This window comes from Lagenorhynchus albirostris, chromosome 10 (genome assembly GCF_949774975.1).
Source record: "Lagenorhynchus albirostris chromosome 10, mLagAlb1.1, whole genome shotgun sequence".
Classification (NCBI taxonomy): domain Eukaryota; kingdom Metazoa; phylum Chordata; class Mammalia; order Artiodactyla; family Delphinidae; genus Lagenorhynchus; species Lagenorhynchus albirostris.
In genome coordinates, this window is record NC_083104.1 from 29,163,569 (window position 1) to 29,179,528 (window position 15,960).

General features: G+C 37.8%; 1 protein-coding gene across 19 annotated transcripts in view; it reads left to right on the plus strand.

Moving 5' to 3' along the window:
* The window catches only part of FHIT (fragile histidine triad diadenosine triphosphatase), a 1,440,192-nt gene that overhangs the window by 657,764 nt on the left and 766,468 nt on the right, over positions 1-15,960 (plus strand). For 16 of the 19 annotated variants that reach the window (XM_060163986.1, XM_060163991.1, XM_060163995.1 and 13 more), the window contains one exon: positions 6,443-6,563. In XM_060163986.1, coding sequence (XP_060019969.1) covers positions 6,443-6,563 — 121 coding nt within the window. The other 3 variants (XM_060164000.1, XM_060164001.1, XM_060164003.1) reach the window with 2 other exon arrangements.

Below are 15,960 nucleotides of genomic sequence, written 5' to 3' on the forward strand. Positions count from 1 at the left end.
AAGGTAGGAAGGAGAAAAAAGTGGAACAAAAAGATGAAATAGTATGGAGGTTAAACTAATCAAGACAGATTGTCCAATGGATAGAAAGCTAAATGCTATAATGTTTATAAAAAATATTTAAAAGGACACAGATTGAAGATAAGGGGATGGAAAAATTTACTGTTGTAAAATACAAAATGAAAAAGGAACAATAGATCAAGGGAATAAAATAAGCAAGGACTTATGCACGTGCCATAATATAGTAAGCAGTAATTTCTGGCATTTGACATTGATTAAGCAATTGCAGTTAGAAATCTAACAGAGTGTTTTCAGAAACTGATGAAACAATTAAGACAAAAAGTAAGCAGAGGAAGATTTGGATGACAAACAGTGAATTTGCTGTACCACGTATGTAGAACTGCTTAGTCAACAAAGGCAGCATATATTTTGTAGGGCATGTGGATTAGGCACATGCTTCAACTTTTAATGCACCAGGAAGGAAGCCTCAAATTCTAATAAATCAACACTGTCGAGGTTCTATTCTCTAACTATAGTGCTTTAAAATCACTCATTATTAATAGAAAGATAGCAAATGCATTCCATACGTTGGAAATGAAAAGACATACTATGAAATAATCCTCAGGTTAAATAGGAAATGATAACAAGAATAGCACAATTTTAAAGCTGAGTGATAATAAAAGCACAATAGTTCACAATTTGAGAGAGATAGCTAATGGAGTACTTTGATGGCAATATATAGCTTTTGTTACAGAAGAGAGAAATAGAAAGTCTGCAACTCCACAAGCTCAATGTTTGACTCAAGTAATTAGAAAAACTGCAACATGGTAAATCTTAAGAAATAAGGAAGGAAAAAAGGAGACACAAATATAAACACAGAAAATAAGGAACAAAATAGAGAAAATTAATAAAAACAAAGAACCAAAAAATGGTCCTTTGAAAAATTTCATAGGCTAGATATAATCTGTTAAAAAATATATAAATTTGGACTTCCCTGGTGGTGCAGTGGTTAGGAATCCGCCTGCCAATGCAGGGGACACGGGTTCAAGCCCTGGTCCGGGAAGATCCCACATACCGCGGAGCAACCGGGCCCGTGCACCACAACTACTGAGCCTGTGCTCTAGAGCCCGCGAGCCACAAGTACTGAGCCCACGCACCACAACTACTGAAGCCCGCGCACCTAGAGCCCGTGCTCCGCAACAAGAGAAGCCACAATAATGAGTAGGCCCCGCTCGTTGCAACTAGAAAAAAAGCCCACGTGCAGCAACGACGACCCAACACAGCCAAAAATAAGTAAATAAATAAAAATTTATTAAAAAAAATATATATATATAAATTTTTACCAATACAGATGAACACAAGTGAAAAGGATATATGGCTAAAAAATTAATGCAAGAAAACACTTAACAACCATTAAATAACTTGTAATGATAATTAAAACTACACATCCCTGAAATATAAAAAGAGGCCCAGACAGTTTGACAAGCAAGTTCTATTTAATTCTCAAGGAACAGAAAATCCTGTTCGTAAAACTTCTTATAGAACAAAGAAAGAAGCCAAGCCATTAAGTTTAATTTTGAAAACAAAAAACAGGTAAAAAATATTGGCCAACTTGACTCATGACATTGAAAAACACAAAGAATTCAAATTTAGCAAGTTATTAAAAAATAGTACATTGTGACTAAGTTGAATTAATCATAAAAGTGAAAGGATGTTTCACTGTTGAAAAAACATCTTTCACTGTAATTTACCACATTAATGGCAAAGAATGAGAGATTGGGTGATCAATGATAAAGAAAAAGCATTTAATAAAGTTAAGTTTTTTTTTTTCCCGATGAAATCAACTCTTTTGAGCAAACTTGAAATAGGGAATTTTTTAGCTTTTTAAAGGCTTTCTCCTAAAAACCTATTGCAGATGTCATTTTTAATGGAGAAAACAAAACTTGAAACTCATTCCTGTTAAGATTGGGAGCAAGACAAGAATGCCTGTGTTGCTTCTACTTAACAACGTATTACCAGATACCTGACCAATGCAGTAAGACAAATACAAGTAGAATAAGTGAAATGAAATATATAATTATTATTTCTAAGTAAAATCATTTATATAGAAAACCAAAGAGAATCAGCTGAAACTATTAACAGCAATAAAAGAGTTCAGCTAGGTTGCCAGCTTATAAGAACAACATAAAAAAATCAATAGCTTTTGTCTGTATTGGGAGTAACCAATTACAAATTATGATGATGATAGGATACCATTTACAATACTGACATAAACTAAAAGCTATCTAGGAATAAATCTAAGAAAGAATTCATAAAACATACAAGGGAAATTTAAAACCCTATTACAAGAGTTTTATTTTAGTATTATAGAGCATAAATGTAGCATTTATAAATGGATTGGTTGAATATTGTGAAGATGTCATATTTAGCCCATTAAAATTTAAATTCAGTACAATTCTAATCAATGCCTGAGCAAGAGTCTTTTTGAAGAGGTGTAGTTGAATCTAAAATTTATTTGAGAGAATAAATAAAGAAGCACCTTCTCTTTACAAAGCATGAACATTATACAGCAGGAGTTGGCAAACTACAGTCCACAAACCAAATCCAGGCTGCTGCCTCTTCTTACAAATAAAGTTTTATTGGGACACAGCCACATCCATTCCTTTATTTATTGTCTATGGTTGCTTTCATACTTCCATGATAGGGTTGAGTAGTTACAACAGACTGAATCTGACCCTTCAGAGAAAAAAAATTGTCCCTTGTTCTCCAGCATCTAGCACAGAAACAGAATATAATAAAGTCCAGACTCACCCCTGTGTACATATGGGAACTCAGTGTTATCATTCACCCCTGTGTACATATGGGAACTCAGTGTTATCATTCCCAGCAATTGGTGCTAGGAAATTTGGCTCACAAAAGGAGAAAAATGAAACCATTTCTGTACTTCATACCATAAACAAAGCTCCAAGTAGATTAAATACCTAACTGTTAAGAATGAAAATATTTATAAAGCTGATAGATGAAAATTTAAGAATACTTTTTTTTTTTTGGCGGTACGCGGGCCTCTCACTGTTGTGGCCTCTCCCGTTGCGGAGCACAGGCTCCGGTCGCACAGACTCCGGACGCGCAGGCTCAGCGGCCATGGCTCACGGGCCCAGCCGCTCCGCAGCATGTGGGATCTTCCCGGACCGGGGCACAAACCCGCGTCCCCTGCATTGGCAGGTGGACTCTCAACCACTGCGCCACCAGGGAAGCCCAAGAATACATTTTTGTAACCTTATGGTAGAGAAGTATTTGTTTCACAATATTCACAGAGAACAAACCATAAAAAAAATTGAATACATCAAGATGAATGCTTTTTGTCCAATGGAGTGTACGATAGAAAAACTAACAGATGGTGAAAATACAACTGTCATGTTTAATAGACCAAGATCAATATTTAAATATATAAGGGACTCCAGAAAAATCCAAAAATAGGAGGGAAGAAACGAATACAAAAGATGGCAAAGTACGAATTGGCGATTCATAGAAGGAGAAACATGCACATACACATATCACATTGGAGACAAGCTAATTAAAAATAAAAGATGCCTTTTGCCTATCAATAAACCTTGGAAATCAGATACTGCCAAGTGTTGGCAAAGATGTGGGAAAATAGAAATCTGCATGTATTGCTTCAAGGATTGCAAAATGGTGCATATTTTTAAAAATCTAAGTATGTATCAATACCTAAGCTAAAACCCAATAAGAGGACTCTAGCTTAGACACCCAGGGAAATACATGTAAGTATGGTCATTAGTGTTATTTGTGGTGAAAGACTGGAGAAAGCTAGTTCTTCAGTACTAAAAGAATGGACAAGAAAAATGACAGTGGAATGCAGTGAGAGAATAAGCAGTGAGAAAGAGTAAATTACATCTGTTTATAACAACATGAATGAGTCTGTAAAACAGTGTTGAGAGAAAAAGGCAGAATGAGTTTTAAAGCACGATACAACTTCTGTACAAATTTAAAAAGTACGTACAAGAGCCCTATATATGTTTGATGTATAAAATATTTATAAAACTGCCGTGAAGCTTATAAATACATTAATTATATTAAAAAAAAATGAAGCCCTGTCGTGGGAGAGGAAGGAACGAGTTTGGGCATAGAGGAAGAAATGAAAATGATGATAAGAAGAAAAATGAAATCTAGAAGAGAGCCTATGGACTCATAATAGTAGCTCATCAGCTAGAGCCTATGCTTAAGTCAACTCTGTACAATTATCCGTTAGAGGAAACAAACTCCAGGGACATATAATCCTTCCAGCACTGTTAGATCCAGGTGCTCAAACAGTGTCGTCAGGTATGGGTCTCTGTGTATCTTGGCTTTCCTAGCCTCCATGTTGGCTCTAATATCAGACAGCCTCTTGTTGGTGTATCCTCTAGCTCTTCCAGGTTCATGTCCTACCAGTTTGGCATCTTAGAAGAAAGAAAGCCCTTTCCCCATAGTATCAGCAGTAATCCTTCCATGGATATCCTTCCTTTGATTGGCTCGTTTTTTTGTCCTGTGTCCACTCCTGAATCACTCATGTGACAAAAGACTACTGATGCCTGGGTCACTTTCCCATCCCTAGAACCAGGCAGTAGGAGTGGCCCAACATATGGAATATGGTGGGGTATTACCCACAGAAAAATTAGGGTGGTATGGCCAAAACTACAGAAAATGGATGCTGGGCAGGCCAAAAAAACCCCAAAAAAACCCCACACAGATAGCTTTAGGGCACTTGAATCAATGCTGTTTGTAGGATGATTGAAATGAATTGCATGTTTATTCTAGAAAAACTGGAGGGAATAAATAAAGGTTAAATTCAGATATCTAACGCACTTTCACTTGCATGATACCTGTTTCATAGAACCCTCAAGGCATAAATCCATCACAAAAAGATGGACTTAGTATGGAGGGCAACCTATAACTGCTGGAGCTGATAATCTTGGAAGGAATGGATAGTGAATGTCCCGTCACTGAGTATGTTCAAGCGTGGGCTAACAAGCTACCAGGCAAAGATTCTGCAAGAAAGGATTGGGAGAATAGTTGGGTTTGATCAGTGGTTCTGAATCATCCAGGTTCTGAATCATCTGAATAAAGCATAGATTTCTGGGCCCTTCTCCCAGAGTTTCTGGTTTGATAGGTTTGGAGTAGGACTCAAGAATTTGCCTTTCTGATTTCCCCAGGTGATGTTGATGCTACTGCTCCAGGGAACACACCTTGAAAACCACTGGGTTAGATGATTTTCAACGTCCTTACCTTTCTTTTTTGTGAGATGGTTGTAATTGTTCTAGAAACCAGTATTTGTGTCACTGAGGCAAAACTTCCATACTATTCCTTTGTACCTGAAATGTGTTAAGTTCCGGCTATTTGACTGCTTCTAAAGTAGATGAATTTTGCATAGCCCTCTATCTTTTGGGTCATTGAGAATATTAGCATCATTAAACAATGGCACATTTATTGGTATGCTTTATAAAATGGTTCTCCATTTTCTGATGTCATCCTTTTTGTAGTCTTAATTTCTATTTTCCCATGACGGGTTCAATTTTCATCAGTTTTGTAGTAGGATGGTTCCTGAATTAGAAAAATGAAGTGATTTGCCAAGGAAGGTGCGTTTTAGTCATTCAGAAAGTAACTTTGTCATGTATAGGCACTGACTGATGGAAAATCATTCCTTGGTACCCTAGATGCCAAGTGTCAAATCTTGCTTTCCCCTGTCTTCTCCCCACTACCCCAACCCATGGCTTTCTCCAGAAAAGAGGATATGCAACATTTCACATACCTTGCTGTATAATACGTCTGCATCAACCAGGAATTGTTTTCATCTTGAACTCTATTTTGTCCCTTATTTTTCCTCAATTTTTTTCGCTTTAAGTTTTGAAATTTTACTGTAGTTCTCTGGGAGTACCCCACATGCTTTTGTAATTATACACAAGGTCAAACAGTGTTTATACTTTTTCTAAATTGCTTTTGTATAAACAGAGATAAAACCATTTGAGAAAAGGGAGTCCCCACAGGTACCTATTTAAGAATGAGAAGGTTTATAGTCAATGCTTAACCATAAAAATTTTCAGCTTAGCGAAGATGATGAAACAGATGGTTAAAAATAGTACCTGACAGATTGGACCTAGTGGATTTGGGTTAAGGTGGCTCCCCAAAGTGCAGAGGGGTTTAAGAAGACACATACAAGTTGTTGCTTGAAAACTGTAAATCCAACTAGCATAGAGAGAGTGGAATATTTTAGGAGGACTTACCCAGAATGCATCTTAGTGGACATTAAATGGGGAACAGCTTTAATGATGTCTTCTTTACAACTAAGAATCTGTAGTAATGGACTTTGTTTTCTTTAAAGTGGTATATGAGCTGAGTTTCTCAAGTGAATTTTATAAATGTCCATTTTCTACATCATCTTCTCTTCCAGAATTCAAACCGTGAGGAAATGTCATTCAGATTCGGCCAACATCTCATCAAGCCCTCTGTGGTGTTTCTCAAAACAGAACTGTCCTTCGCCCTGGTGAACAGGAAACCTGTGGTACCTGGACGTATCCTTTTTTTTTTAAAGAGAAAAATTAGAAAGCCTCTGATTCTAACAGACCAAGTAAATACAGGATTGACCTCGAGGATCTGTCCGAAAAGCTAAGCAAGGATCGTCCCCGCTCCCGCTTTGGAGGAACCAGGTAAGATGTTATTCACATTTATTCTGAATCCAGTTGGTAGCACCAGTAATATGCTTGATCACTGTTGCAGAACTTCTGAAAAGAGTTGCTTAGCAACCGTGGCTTTGGAGGTGATTTTTTGCTTGACCTTTTCACTATGGTAGCTGTGTAAATAAATAGGTGCTTCTAAAATGGACCCAATGAATATCCTGAGCACTTTGTTTTCAGTTATCAATTGGGAATTTTAATAGTAAAGTAGAGATTGGGTGGCCCTCTTGTGATGTGGAAGTAAAGTTATGTGAAGATTATGTGAAGATTTGAGACTGACTTGGTTTGTTTACCTCTTGGAGATCATTCAAGCTATGAATTTTAATTAAATTCAAACACATAAGTATACTTACAAAATATTTTTTTCGTGTTAGGGTCTGAGATGGCATTTTGTCTTGGAAAACATCCCAGCTTCTAGATTATTGCCCAGTGTCATTGGTGGTAGTGTATTTTATTTCCATCTGACCATCAGTTTCAGTAGAAGCTTCATTCTTTGCAGTGGGAGAAGCAGGATTTGGTGAAATGCTCTGGAGAGTTATTTTTATGTTACTGAAGTTATCCCTCGTGACTGTATGCATATGACATTTGTATTGACTCCTCAGAATTTTTTTTTCTCTTTCCCCCCTAATTTAATTTACTATGCAGAGGGCAACAAAGTATAAAATTTCATATTCGAAGATAATGATCATGTCCACATTGAGGCATGATTCTACTTTGAAATAGATTTCTCAGTTATTCTGAATCTACAAATGTGTCAAAATTTTTTCCAGTGTAAGTTATATTTTTTCCAATGGGATTTTTCAAAATGCTTGAAAACTTTATGAATAATCTTCTTTCTTGGCCATGTAACTATTGTACACTGAAAAAAATACAGCTAACAAAACATGCACCAAAAGGTAACTGTGATTTCTGTGGTAGACTCTCAAATTCCTTGAATGGAAATTTTAACCTAAATTTTGTAAATCTACAAAACTAATGATGATAGCAATAAACTAGTAAATAATATATACATTTTTCTTGATAATACTTAACTCTTAAGTTTATAAAAATATTTAAAATTATAAGTATACAAGATTAGAAAACTACATTCTTCTGTTTATTGAAGTAAAAAAACTAGAATGATTTAGAAAGGATAAAAAACAATTTTTAAGTTGTATTACCAATTTTATATTGAGTTTTTCTAAAAGACCTTGAAGTTCTTGAAATAACAATAATTTTATTTTCTCATTTGATATTGTTGCAAGTTTGCGGTTGCCTTTTTCCTTTGAGGAATATTTTTTTAAGCAAAAGGTCTGAGAATTCCAGTGTTGAAAGAATATTGTTTAAATGCCATCTCTCGTTGGGTGCCATTTTTAATTGACTTTTGTCGGAGAACTGAGGGAACTTGGGATGAAAATGTGAATTGAGATGAACAAATCTTAATGCCTTGGACTGAAGGAATATGAAGTTGCAGAGTTGCACTTTAAAAAAAATGGTTAATAATGGAATGAACGTTGCTTTGTGATTTTTTAACTTGTTTCTTGATAGTAAGAAGCTTGATTTTTCACGGTCTTTTTAACCAACTCTGAAAGTGTGATGCATAGATGGGTCATATATGTGTTTGAACTCAAAGTTGAGGTGTCTACTTCAAGGAAAATGTTCATAGTGAACAGTTAGTGAATAACGACTAGTTTTGTTTCAGACGGCACTGGGATTGTCATTTTGGAAATGAGTCCTGGTCAGTATCCATCTCTTGAGTAAATGTCAAGGACAGGGGAACATTGTATTAAAATTAACAAACCTCAGTGTGTTTGGAAGGTAGCAAGAAGGACCCGGCCCTTTCTGGGGATGAGAGCAGTGAGAACTGGAACTTTTTTGTAATCAGTATACTCTGTAAAGCTGTTTTACATCTACAGTGTTTAAAGTGGTTTCAGGGCATGACCCAGCAATCCCACTCCTGGGCATATACCCAGAGAAAACCATAATTCAAATAGACACATGCACCCGAATATTCATTGCAGCACTATTTACAATAGGCAAGTCATGGAAGCAACCTAAATGCCCATCGACAGATGAATGGATAAAGATGTGGTACCTATATACAATGGAATATTAGCCATAAAAAGGAATGAAACTGGGTCATTTGTAGAGATGTGGATGGACCTAGAGACTGTCATACAGAGTGAAATAAGTCAGAAAGAGAAAAACAAATATCATATATTAATGCGTATATATGGAATCTAGAAAACAGTGCAGATGAACCGGTTTACAAGGCAGAAATAGAGACACAGATGTAGAGAACAAACGTATGGACACCAAGGTGGGGAAGCAGGGGGCGGGGTGGTGGGATGAACTGGGAGATTGGGATTGACATATATACACTAATATGTATAAAATAGATAACTAATAAGAACCTGCTGTATAAAAAATAAAATTAAAAAAAGTGGTTTCAGGGCCAGTGGATAATGGATTCAGGCAGTCCTTTTTATATGATGATTCTGAAGCTTTATATTTTACTTTACCTTGGTACTCTGTTAGGTGACACCTGTGAGAAGAATCTTAATAAGTTACTCATTCGCTTGCAGAAAGTGATATTCTTTTGTCCCGAGATTTGGGAATTGAAGCTGTGGATGGCTCTGCCCACTAATGTTTCATAAAATAAATGGGGAGATGGCTGCAGTGGGCTTTAATCCCCGAGTGCTCTACCCTACCTGCCCTAGGTAAGCCCCTTGCTGTGGGTCTTCTAGATCATCCAGCTTCTTGTACCATCTCTACCCCTGGACTTCCCCAGCCCAGCCTACACCTCACTCTAAACCACAGCTCCGATGCTACCACTCTCCTGTTCTTTTGCAAACAAACCACTGACGAATATAATGAATCTCCTTTTATTTGAGGATAAAGTCCAAATTCCTTAGCATCCTTTTAAAAGATTTTCATTATCTTGACTCAACCTCCCCACTTTCCAACTATTTCCTTAAACAAGTGTTGTGTTTCCCTTTACTTGTTTTTTTCCCCATCCTTTACCCTGCCTCTCTCTTCACCTTGAGATCCTTCCCATCCTTTTCATTTCAGCTAAAGTGCATCGATACCTGTTCTGCCCTCTTAGGAAAAAAATATTCCATCCTTCCTGTGACACTTGGTTCTTTATTGTCATGTTGATTCATTCAACAGTTTATTACTGAGCTACTCTGTTCCAGGCATCATGCCAAACACTGATCCCAGTCTGCATCAGACCAGAAATGTGTTTATTCCTGTCTGTCTCTGCACTGAATCGTTAGTTCCTGAGAAGGGGTGGGGGCAAAACCTACTCTTTGCACATTCTCATTTTCTTAGTACCCAAAAGTATTATGTTGACTGAATTTAAAGTGAATCTGTAAACATGAGGAGCATGTGGATAGTTTCAGTTAAGACTGAAATCCTGCTTTTTCAGTCTTCCCATGCACAAAGCCCTGTCTTGTCACCATTTTATTCCAGATTTTTTAGTATCTTATTCAAGCTGTATTTTCCCAACTTTCCCTACATGCTCTGTCAGTTACAATCCTGTTTACTTTTCTGTTATGAGTGTGCTGAGTTAAGTCTAAATGCAGTGAATGGGAAAAGATTCTTTTCCATTTTTTTTCTTTTTTTGCGTGTTAATTGGCCAATGGACAAGTCTGTATTTTAAGGGCAGTATATTGCTATCTTATGTGAACCGGAAAATTGTATTTTGTATTTTTGATGATCTCTTTTTAACAAGAGTATTCAGGTGGCCTTTGGGGAGTGTGCCATTCAAGAGAGACTTGTAAATGTCATCTTTGAACTTGTGTTCTCTCTAACATTTTGCTCCCCCCTCTTCTACCCTTTTTTTCTTTTGACTTTGCTCACTGACTTTTTTATATCTTTCTGAGGAGGAAAAAAACTGTAAGATCAGGGACTGCAGATATGTTTTTGAAGCAAGACTATTTGCTTCATTCTCAAAAGAGCCACAACCCCTCCTTGTCCCCACCTAAAGCAAACACTCCTGCTCATTGCAAACAGTGTTTAAAGCCTATTGAATAGGCTTTGGCTTCTGTGGTACAACACCGTGGAAGCATATGTCAGAATGTCTTTAATCCATTAATTTCTTGTTACTGGAAAATGCTTTACAGCGAGTCTTGGTGAGAGAACAGAAGCATTTTGGAGATTGCATCTTCAGAATTCGGCGGCGAACGTTTTATTCATGTACCTTGGTGCAGCCCAGCTATTGTTTGTGGCTTGAAAAAATTTGAGCCAATATAGTTAATACTTCACTCCCCTCCCCTTGCATCGGGCTGTGTCTACCTCTCTTCTTGAGTTCAGCATGAAAAATGAATTTGAACATTAGTGGAATCCATTTGGGGACTGGAGCTTTTATTATAAATAAAATTATTCATTTGTTATGTCCTGTTGTTTTCAGCAGACAGTGTATTGATCTTCGGATTGCTCTTCAGAATGGCATATGGAGCTCTAATGTAAGGGGAACATGGCCACGTTTGCAGATGGGTCGAATGTGTTGTGTAATGACAGAGACAAACCTTGCTTGCTGGCCATACTATATTATACAAATCATTTGTCAACTGTTTATTGAATCAGTTGTTAAAAAGAGCAGATTTTTCCAAGCGGGAGCATCGCACACAGAATGTTATCTGGGCCAAGCCACGTTAGGATAATGCATTGAGGACAGCCTTACAAAGTGTATTTGTGAAGAATTAGACTATATAACTTAAAGGACATTTCTGCTGACATATTAGAAACAAAAGTTTGGTACAAGGGAAATTGTGTTCTAAGGTCCAACTTCAATAGATAAAAAAGAAAAATCTGGCAAATGCCTTTTAACACAAAATTTTACCTTGTTTTCCCAAGCAGTGTTAAATTTTCTCTGTTTTCAGACCATTGCTGTATTGAATACTCTTGAAATAAAGGAACAGATAATAAAAATAGCTTCATTACATAACAGTGCTTCTTATGGAATAGATGCTATAGATAAAAGTGCCCTTTTAGTCCTTCCGTAAAAATCAGAAATATTTGTCATTTCCTGAGTAGATTGTAATCTTGTGAATTTCTTTAATTGTTCAGGAAACTGCAGTTATTAGCGATCTGATGATCTTTCATTTCTCAAAAGAGCTTCTTTTTAAACCTCCCTGTACAAATAAAGTGACTGCAAGCACTATTTTAATCTTTATTACTAAAGATAGATATTTTGCTCTTAAAATGTCCCTAAGCATATGCCTTTTTTTTTTTTTTTTTTTTACCCTGTGTAAGCCTATTGTATATTAGCTAGCTTAAAATACCTTGGAGAGATATTCAAAGCCGATCGTGCGTCCTTTGTCCTGAGCTCTAATGGGGAAAGTTGGTTTTCTTGTGGTCATATTTTTCTTGATTTTATTTGGCAGATTTTTGTGTTCAAAATGTCTGCATGTAGCAGTGATTATTCAGAGTGTTCTTATGCTGTTTCTATGGGAAAGAGTTCCATATAAATGTGCACCTACCTTTGGGTTATTAGAGTACATTGCTTCCAGCTAGAACCAGTTTTTGATGGCATTGGTCAGGAGGAACACAGGAAGCTCTTGGATGCTTTCATCATTCACTAAATTGACTGACATCTTTTTTCAGTGTCCAGAACCTGCCACAGAGGATCCTGCCAACCCCCATTGCAAGGCAAACCTTGTGTGACTGTCATCTATCTCGACCTGTCATCTGAGGAATTACTGCACAGAGAGCAAATCTGTTTTATCTCAAATGCCATCTCTTCAGTTGGTAGTGAGCTCACAGTGTTGAGTAGGATTCTGAGGCTGCATGCAGGGTCAGTGGGCAGTAACTGTCATGGGTAGCAGAGGAGAAAGAGGAGCCCTCCTTGCCAAGGCTCTTCCTCTCCCAAGTTTCTTTTTCATTCTTGGAGCTGAGACTGGCGTCTTTATAATAATAGACAGACTGATAGATTGTTGGCCCCTGACACGAAGGGATTAATAGATGCTTTAATAGATGTGTGTGTGCGAGGAACATTTGAAATTGGATGGAGAAAAATGTATGGATTTTATACCTTTTGCCCTGGCCCCTTCAAATAAAGGTGACTCACCCATGAAACAGTGTGCCTGAGGCATGTACGTATTGGTCTCTAGACCTCAGCCAGGCCCCTTCCTGTTGTCCACCATCTCTCCCTGGCTCCTTGTAGCCTATCGGTTGGTGAGGATACTGGCTAGTGGTGGTCTTGTGGTTCACTTGGCTCCTGTGCTTAATTACTTAGTTGTGACTCTTTTCCTTTGACCTTGACTGCTTCTCCATTATAGGATTTACCTCCTAGCTTCAGGCCCTGCTGTGAGTGGGGTGAGATGAGCTGGCCTGACCGTGGTTATGCATTTGAGGAGGAAAGTCCAGCTGGCTTTTTAATGAGAGCTTTTAGGAGGTTTCCTGTATTCTCTTAGAATCACACAAAGCCTACAGAATCACTTTTACAACCAGAAAAAGATATCTTTACCATCTGCCAATCTCTTACAGAATATAATTCTGCTAGTGTGTGTGCGAGTTAGGCGGGGGTGAAGGACCACATTTGGGATGCTCTCCCTCCAGCTCTAGCAAATGGTAGGGTGATAATTATATGTATTAAAATAACACTTTGAATAGTTCTCATATTAATTGCAAAAATGAGTATCCTGTAACATGGAAAGCCATTCCCCATTTCTATGTATTTCTACGTGAAACTTTCCTCAGGTAATTTTAAACTGTCATGGTTAACAATATCTGAACTCTTTTCATTATATTCTGGGCATATTTTTGACCTGCTTTCCATGCAAGCCATCAGATTGTGAGGAATAGGAAAAGGCTGGTTGTGGTGTTGCCAGCCTTGCACTTGTAACGGAACATAATTAGAAGTAATGAATGGAATAACACATCATTATTCATAAGAAATGTCATGTAATTAACTCAAATAATGCAGAGTATATCCTAATTTCCATTTGGAATGAATATAGATTTGTTAGAACATCAGTAGGCAGTTCATGTTTATCCTATATTTTCATGCACATATCAAAACTGTTAAAATCTATTGAATGAATATACATGGGTTTTCTACAATACAATAAGTCAAGATGCCTTTCTTTTGCTAATAGAGCCTTATGTGTATTCCTTATATGTTACATATGTATAATTTATGTTCAGTTCTTAGAATTAGCATAATTTATATTTATTGCAAATTAATCTAATTTATGTACTTAGCTCCCATTTCCTTTCTCAAACTAACTGACTGAAAAAATACCTATAAATTTGCAAATAGCTCTTGGGCACAAATTGGCCTTATCCTAAGAACCCTCTACAATACTAGATACCTGAACTAGTTTCGCAATCTAAATTATTTCCCGGAGATTTCTGTTCTAGGCTTTAAATATGCCTCAAGAGTCTTGGTTTGGCTTAGATGGACGCACAGTTGGGAGTTAGGATTGGCTGGATATGTCTTAGGTAGAGGAGTTATTTTTATATGCAACAATTAGTATGACACGTGGCGCTGACCAATGTGAGTGTAGTTCCTGGAAGTTCTCCGCTCTGCCAGAAATCATCCTCTTAATTTCTCCATTGTGGGGAGATCTGGAGAGTCCCAGGGGAGGAGACAGAGAGGTGTGAGTGGCCCTCAGGAGGCAGTAAGGACAGAACTACTGCAATATTTTAAAAACAGGAATGGCCAGCCCTGGTTTTAGAGACGGACACTGATAGGAGGAAGCTGCCGCTACGTCCTAGGGCTCAAGCCTGGTATTTGTTCTTCCACACCATAGAGTCTGGCAGAGTAGGAGAGTCACCAGGGAAGTAAAAACAGCAAAATTCTTTGTTTTAAACGGCCGGCTTCCTCGCAGTGAAATGGTAACTGCCTAACACCAGTTAAGGGGAAAGCTTTAACTGTAGCAAGAGGAGACTGTGGCAGTGTTTTCTCGGTCTGTTTCCCGTGTGTGAGTGTATTGGTGGTGAAGAGTGTGTATATATACACATTCAACTTGCTTATATCTTTTACTGAAAAATAATATCATAGAAATAAATTAAGTAAATTAAAATATTTTATGATGGGCAATCATTATTGGGGTCACTATTTTGTCCTGTCCTCTCTGTGGGCACTTGGAATGGGAAAACTGAGTGTCAGGCCAATGCTGGCCCTACTTCATGGGAGTCAAGACTTCACCCAAAACTCTTGATCCTCATTCTGTGGCTCTTTCTGCCACTTCTGGTTACTGTCCCATGTGCAGCAAACCTTTTTGTATCTTTGGCTGGGAGTCATTTGCCCTGGAGTCTTAAACGTCCCCATTATTCCTACTTTCCAGTGCTATATTGCTGTCAATCTATACTCTGTCATTTATAATTGTCACTGATACTTTGGTGGCTTTGTTGTCTGGCCGTAACCATCATTTTCATTTAGGACTGGGACTAACCTTGATGACCTCTGAAAATCTATGAGGCTTAAGCCTGACTCCGCCGTGCTGTGAGTGCGGCACCAGACGCGCTGGCGAGCAGCCTAATTTGCTCCCAGGCAGAAGAGGCCAGGAGGAGTGGGATTCATCTGGCTCTCTAAGTTTCCTCTTTTCTAATTGGTTTTGAAATGACAGTAGTTATCAAGAAATCTTTTCATCTTCAAGATTTATCTCCAGTTCAAGACTTGTTGGAACTAAGAATTATCTGTTGAGTGCCAATGCTTTAACGGTAAACCACGATCCCTTTCCATTCACCAAAGATGATTGCTTTAAAATTTGTTAAATAAGATGTGTCAAGATAAAATAAATCAACAGAAATCACATTAAAATCTTTAGTTTCTAATGTAGATATCCAGAGCACTAGTTAGTATTTTCTATTCCGTTTAGGGGCCAAATGACTCCTAGAAGCTTTTTAATCATGGAGCTATAGCTGCAATAATGTAATTGAGATTCAGGGTTGGAAGAGACATTGAGTGGGACTTTTCATATTGTCCTTGAATATGAGCAACTAGGGCCTAAACAGAAAGGTTGACATCCTTTCTGGTGAGATACGCGTGTGTGAGAGAGAGCCACACTCCCATTACTAAGTGGCAGCACCAGAACCAGACCCACCATGTTGAATCACATCCCCATGTTCCCAAACTCTAAGGGGAGAACTGGTCAGGGGAAGTATAGTGGATAGAGGAATGCCAAGAGTGTATTCTCTTCCCTCTTTCTGGCACCCCCTACTGGCCCGGAAAGTCATGTGCAGGAGGTAGCTCAAAGCCCTGGGCGGGATGATTCCATGAAAAGGTGCTGGCATCCTGTTCCCT